Source organism: Adiantum capillus-veneris, chromosome 8 (genome assembly GCF_014529385.1).
Source record: "Adiantum capillus-veneris isolate H3 chromosome 8, ASM1452938v2, whole genome shotgun sequence".
NCBI classification, from domain to species: Eukaryota; Viridiplantae; Streptophyta; class Polypodiopsida; order Polypodiales; family Pteridaceae; genus Adiantum; species Adiantum capillus-veneris.
Window position 1 is genome coordinate 43,068,166 of NC_140938.1, and position 6,934 is coordinate 43,075,099.

A 6,934-nucleotide genomic window follows, 5' to 3' on the forward strand; every position below is an offset into this window, starting at 1 on the left:
ATGACGTTGGGCGAGTGGTTCTCTCGCTGTCTCTCTTGGGATAGTTTCCACGTTAAAACAATCTTCTTCTTCTTTTCTCATACAGCAAAAGGTGACGTCTCTCTCTCTCTCTCTCTCTCTCGTTTGTGAGCAAACACGCCCATTTTAGGTCGAGTTTACATGGACACGAAATTGCAAGCTTGCAATTAACAACTTTGTTTTGTACAGCAGTTAATAAAGAAACTTGGACACATCAAGATGCAGAATCACTAGAGTAGACGCCTGATTAGTCTTTAGTTACAGAGAAACAGATCAAGTATTGATTAGAAGCATTTAGAGATTAGTTATAATTACCATTACCTTTATTAGGCTTGCCTAGAAAGTGAGTGCGCAAACTATCAATTGATTTCAATTGCCAAAATTAAAAATAGTGATTACTGGTGGTGCAGATTATTGCTTACTTAGCATGCAGATAGAACAGAGGCTAATTAGGCACCATATTTATCTGACACAAAATGATTTGTTGCAATAGTGGCAGATATATATATATATATTTATATTTATATTTATATATATAAGTAGCTGTAACTGCCCAGTAATCTTACAATTAGCGGGGTTTAATCGCAAATAGAGACGAGGTTAAGCAATAATTTGGTAATCTGTACATGAAATTATCAAAAAATATCTGGTCGCGATTAGTTATTCTTAGGAGGGTGGGTTTGAGGACCGCTGTAGTCGAGATGGAAAGGAGCTCCATGACCAGAATTGATGGTTTTAGTGGCCCTGGCTGCCTCCTTGTACTGGGTAGTAATTTCTTTCAATAGCCTCCTGTTGTTATGATATCGACTGTTCGCCACATCTGCCCCGTTGTCGGTGTCTAATACCGAGTTTCCACTGGTGCTTATCAGCTCCTTGTAGCATTCTACAAGCTTCTGCAGTAGCACTTGCCTTGGCAGCCCTTCCAACATATCCCTTTTGAACTCACATAACCTAGTCATGCCCTCTACCTTGTCATTAGCAGCTGCCCTTTGTCCCGACAAGAGCAATCGCGGCATTAAACCCAACCTTCCAGCAGCTTCATGCCCTTTCAACCCCAGCTGTGCATCAATCACACATGAACAATGTCGATTAGTACAATATGTGAATCAATCGCTCTAGTTCAAGAGACATCGATCGCTCATACATTACCCACATCACTGTATGTAAACCCTCCATGCCATGTGCGTTCGTTCAAGGTCTAATAATTCAAAAAACCCTTATCTGTAGAATTTTCATGAATATAAATGGCGTCCTTTCCCAATCAATCTGTGTATGTCTCAGACTTTCATTGGTAACCATCTATATGTGAAAGATCTGTAAAAACTAGGACTATGTGATCATCCCCTGCTAGTCTACATGCACATGACCAATTATATCAATAAGTATAATTTATCATGCATAATCCATATATGTAATTTATCAAGCATCTACATATGCAAATCATAGACGGCGCCGCGCATTCATGCATGTACTGGAAAATGTATGTATCAGGATGTCGCTTGCCATAAAAGCATGATAAGCCCAGAAAGAACTACCGGCCGGTAAGTCTGAGGTAGCCCTACAAGTGGACTAAAGTTTCATATATAGTTTCTTCTACTGCTATTGCTTATCCACCACAACAAATGGCATTCCTTTAATTGATATGGCCACCTCGACCGACTGATTAAACTACAACCTCTTTGATTAAATGAATGGGACACCCAGCTCATGCTCAAAAAGGCGCCAACTAGTCATGGATAATCGTACTTATGGGCACAATGGACATACAAACCTTCCCAGTCAATAACATCCGTGTAGACATTGGTCTGATTGTGAAGATACAAGGCAGTGCAGAAACATTGAAGAAAACGATACATGTAGTACATACCGTAACTATTAATTGTCCAGAATTTGTCGCATTTTCCGATGAGTTATACCAATCAGCTGGTTGAACATGTATTTCATCTGCCAGTTGAAATCCAAAGGAGGTTTACGTTAGGGCACGTCGTTAGTGTGCTAGTACTCAATATGCATGGCTTCACATAATTATTTTGCACATCAACAGGGTTATTGCATACTTTCTACAAATTAAGGCTGCCAAGCAATTAACAAAACCATAAGAGGAAACCTTTTGGCAGATGATCAGCTTCAAATAATTCCTAATTTAGTCTAAGAAAAAGATTTGATAACAAAGGGGCTCTTAATAAGTCTTTATGCTAGTTATATTCTATTTAACTACTACAGATGTGGTACTACTAACAAGTCCTTCCTCATGTGCAGTTTGATACAGCTCCATGAAATGACACAAAGGATGCTTTTCATCATTATATAGTATTTGGAGCTTTTGTTTGATGCTTCAGCAATATGGAGCCAGAGCTAAAAGTGACAATATTGCACTTCATGTCAGAAAAAGGCAGGAGCTCAGTGATTAAGACCGTTGCAAAGTTGAAAAGGCGGTAGCGTGGCTCGTTGTCGACCACACTGCTGTATGGCAACGGCGAGCATATGAGGGCGGCAATGTCTAATTGATGCACTGAAAAAATGCATGTGATTGTGGTCAAGGTACCTTTCATTGGATCTAACTAATTAATGGCCAGGAAAGGTACTGTCACTATGAATAGATAGCTCAGTCCCATGCAGATGGTCATGGCCCAACTAAATAACATGGCAAGCTACAAAAGTGGACTTGTGAGTACATTTGAAAGAGACTCTCTCTCTCTCTCTCTCTCTCTCTCTCTCTCTCTCTGTGTGTGTGTGCCTCCAAAAGTGAAACTTTTAACTTTGAATCCCCCAGCTAGGCTCCATGATTACCTTGGACTCCAATCAATGTTATTTTTCTGAGTAGCACGAACCCAAAAAGAAGATTGGCACAGATTAACAAGTGTAGGCAGGAAAGCCTGCAAACAGAGAAAAGACTCATAATTCAAGGGCTTATGACTATCTTTAAAGGCTTATGGGTGTACCTATGAAGAAACTATTTAGGTTGGAGAGTACTTATTTTAGAGAGAGCAACTTGAACAGTGAGTGTAAGAGGTATGTGTGTGTGTGCGCGTGAGCATGCCTGTGTTAGGGTTGGGGGGGAGGGGGGAAAGACACTTCACTACAGTGGCGCTGAGTGAGAGAGTTGGATACAATGTGTTATTGCATGGGAGAGGCTACAGTGCCTTGAGAGTGAGGGTTGGAAACTAGGAACATGGCGCAAGCTTTTATAGGAGCTGAAGTGTCCATGAATGGACACATGCAGAGAGAGAGAGAGAGAGAGAGAGAGAGCACTACAACATATTGGTGGGCTCACTGGTCCGTGGAAAATTGTAGTGGGACAGCTAGAGCGAGTGATGATGATGGTGGAGCCTTGAGGGGACGAAGAGGAGCAAGGTCAGAAGGGTGGAATGATGACTAGAGGATTGGCAGCATTTGGGGCCGGAAGCATGTAGATTGATTGGGTCCCCTTGAGGATCCATAACATATATACTGCAGCGGCCATGCAAGTTTGCAACAGATATATAGATGCAGCTTATATGCGCATGGTGTTCTCTTTTGGCATCGTACTGACGTGTGGGTAGTGTGTGTGTGTGTGTGTGTGTGTGTGAGAGAGAGAGAGAGAGAGAGAGAGAGAGAGAGAGTGCTGGGTGTGTGCGCTCGCGCGTGTAAAGTCAATTGGGGCTCATAGTATTTTTGTTTTACGCACAGAGTCATGACTTGTAAGTTGTCATTCTAGCCAGCTTGCTGTACTGTGATGAGTCGTTAGAATGGAAGCTGAAGCCTGGAGGAGGACGTGGGGCAGCGGGGCAAGAAGCAGCTACTGCGCGCGCGATGCGCATATACTGAGCGAGAGAGGGTAAATATAAAACCCAATCATTTGAGGTGATAAAATATACACAAGAAGGCCTCATGGAGCTGACGTGGGGCCTGTGGGGCGAGAGAGAGAGAGAGAGAGAGTACTCGGACTCTCATCAGAGGATGTCGTTAAAGCGTTGAAACTGGAAAGTGGAGGCTGCCTGCCGGACTCTGGAAGGGTGGAGATTCGAGAAGAGGCAGCTGCAATATGCGTGTGTGTGTGTGTGCGAGTCTTGAGAGAGAGAGAGAGAGAGAGAGAGAGAGAGAGCATGGGCCTGGGGCATGGCCATTGGGCATGCGCGGGTTAGGGTGGGGACTCGGGAGCGGGTGGTCCCATAGGCCTATTTAGCAGACAGGACCTGGCTATGCCCAACGCCCTCCTCCTGCTCTTGCCGGCTGCTGCCCCTCTCCCTTCTTACATTGCATTCATATCGCAATTTGTCTGAAATTTATCCTTGTCAAGACCTCCATTATTATTCCCTCTCTGTTACATCAACCCTAGCTACACAGTGTCCACTCTCTACCCCTGCCATGCGTCAGCAATTTTGGCTCAGAGTTGCAAACGGGTAGAGGGCAGCGTTGTAGCTGAAGTTTGTAGGCGGGGATTCAACCCTGGCCGTGCGAACGGGTTGTCACAAGAAGCCTAGTGGCCAAGGCCCAAGATGCTCATGCTATTCATGGGGCTATATTTGGTAGGCCAAGGGCCTATATATAGCATGGTTGGGTGGAGAGTTGCAGGCGTCAGTTTTCTCTGTCCTCATGTTGGTATCAGAGCTCAGGGGAGGAGGGAGAAGGGCAGCATGGCGTGGAGGGTCTGGGATGGTGCATGGATGCTCTCTCTCTCTCTCTCTCTCTCTCTCTCTCTCTCTCACACACACACACACACACACACACACACTCACACACACTCTCGTATGGAAGGCTTGAAATCCCACATCATGTGGGACACATCGTGTTGTAGCCTTGTGAGGCAGGAAATGGACACGCGAATCGACGCAGGCTATGAGCATCAATTCATAGGAAATTGATGGCTGCCAACGATATATGCCAAGCTGCAAAAAATTGCAGCAATCGTCGGCACAAAGGATCTTTTGCCTACATAAAATTTCATGGATTTAAATTTGTTTTAAAGTTCAAGCAAGACCTCAAGCATGGCTACAACAAGGCCATGCCAGGGTGATGGAAGACCATCAAGGCCGCATGCAAGGCATGCGAGCAACATGATATACACCACACACCATTCAAGGCATGTGAGCAAGAGGGATAGACTTTGCGGCAAGCTTCGACTTAGGTTGTGAATCGGGCAAGGCCCTCGGAATCAAGAAGTACGAGATCTATTGAAAAACAATAGGTTTATTACATGAACCAAGCAAAGGTATCCTACAAAGAATTTATCAATTTTCTTGATTGAAGTTTATTTTCGATTATTGCAACAACAAGGGAAGTCAGCATGAATACTTCTTCGGAGGTACGCAGTTGATTTTTTTACTTTTGTTGAGAATGTGCTCGATAGCTATGGCATACAATGGATGTGTGTGCTGCCATGGAAGTTTTCCCATAATTGTGCAATTTAAGTATGAAGGCACAAGCCCAATTACCATAGGCACCAAAATTTTGCCAACTACACTGTTAGCAAAGACCAAGATTGGTTGAAGACCCCAGTCAAGCAAGACTTGAGTAAGAAACGGTCTTGATAAGAAGCACGGCTTCTCTCCATGCAACACATTGGCAAAAGCACTTTGACTAAGTATTATCAACAGGTTTGAGATTTTATGTTTTCATAAGGTTTTTAGATTTATGTATGATTTTATACTGCATGAGGTTTCCAAACGGTTAGCTTAATTTGATGCAAAAGCAAAGCCAACATCGGTAATGCTTTTGTATCTCAAGGAGATAGCTCTTGATCAAGGGAGGTCATAGATACTTGGCAACTATTATTACGGAAAGGCTTGTTACTAAATTTTTTGAAGGGTCCAAAGATGTTTGGCATGGCTGGCTCTTTGCAACCCAAGAAATTAGTTTGGGGTTTGAATTTTTCTAGGGCATGGCTCCTAGGTAAAATGTTTCTGTAGTTAATAAAGTTGATCCAGACAATGGTCATGGGTGCACAATGGCCTCTACACATATGTTTTATTTTGTATAAGCCAACCATACCAGAGATTCCACGACCTGCGATGCCAAGGGCGGTGGTCCATACGCTATTCCATCTTGGAGGATTTTCAACAATGGGAACTTGACAAGAAAATGTTGTTTCAGTCAAGTGGACTTATTTGGCATTTGGATGGCATTCAATAGCTAAGCTTCAAGAGCTATCGCTTGTAATATTGGGAATCTCATGATTCTCATTAAGTGGCATGATTCAGCAAGGTCGTTTCTCTATTAAAGATCCACAATGTCGATTCTCTTTTGCTTTGACATTTGTGTGTCAAGAGGAGCACTTGTTAGCTATGAGCACTCAAGTTACATTCTATCTCATCTTTGAAGTCTAGCTACCACTACAAGAGGGCTTTGTAGCGAGGGACACTTCCAATATTTACGGGCGTCGCTTAAGCGACGCTCGTGCTACGCTTAATAATTTTCCACAAAAAAAGCGTTGCTAGAGCCGTTGTTTAGAGCGTCGTATGATGCGTCGTTTAGAGCATCGCATCTTGCGACAAGACGCTTGCAAATTGGATTGCGTCGTATAAGCGACACAAAAAAGTCCCCAAATTTACTTGCAAGAGCCATTTTCACTCCCGTAGAAACCACACACAAAGCGCCATCGCCTCATAGCTAATTTGCATACAAAGAGTGCCATTGCGTCTTGATGACATCGTCGCCCGGTCTTTCCCAACCCATCTCGAGCTTAAACCCCATCTCAGGCCCGCCGACTGTAAAGTGTCCAGGTACACACACACACACACACACACACACATGCACACACACACAGTCATAAAAACTAATATCTAATACTCCCACATATTGTTTCCATGTTAAACTGGTCATTTAATATGGGAAGTATCAGGGGAATAAAAGCTAGAATATTGGTAAGGCTGCCAGACCGGTCTCTGCAGGGATCCAAAGGACGGAAAACAGGGATCCAAAGGGGGACAATATGCAA

General features: G+C 43.6%; 1 protein-coding gene across 3 annotated transcripts; it reads right to left on the bottom strand.

The window, feature by feature from the left end:
- Nucleotides 1–515: 515 nt before the first annotated feature.
- On the bottom strand, nucleotides 516–3,708 carry LOC147452044 (uncharacterized). 3 transcript variants are annotated; one of them, XM_086518868.1, is made up of 4 exons: nucleotides 3,686–3,708; nucleotides 2,809–2,894; nucleotides 1,886–1,962; nucleotides 516–1,076 (listed from the first exon to the last, which is right to left on the bottom strand). In XM_086518868.1, the coding sequence occupies exons 1-4, from the start codon at nucleotides 3,691–3,693 to the stop codon at nucleotides 675–677; spliced, it is 573 nt and encodes a 190-aa protein (XP_086374994.1). In that variant the 5' UTR covers nucleotides 3,694–3,708; the 3' UTR covers nucleotides 516–674. The 3 variants fall into 3 exon arrangements, with proteins under 3 accessions (XP_086374994.1, XP_086374993.1, XP_086374995.1); XM_086518867.1 differs by lacking the exon at nucleotides 3,686–3,708 and having other exon boundaries at nucleotides 2,809–3,446; XM_086518869.1 differs by lacking the exons at nucleotides 2,809–2,894; nucleotides 3,686–3,708 and adding an exon at nucleotides 2,433–2,534.
- Between the last annotated feature and the right edge of the window lie 3,226 nt (nucleotides 3,709–6,934).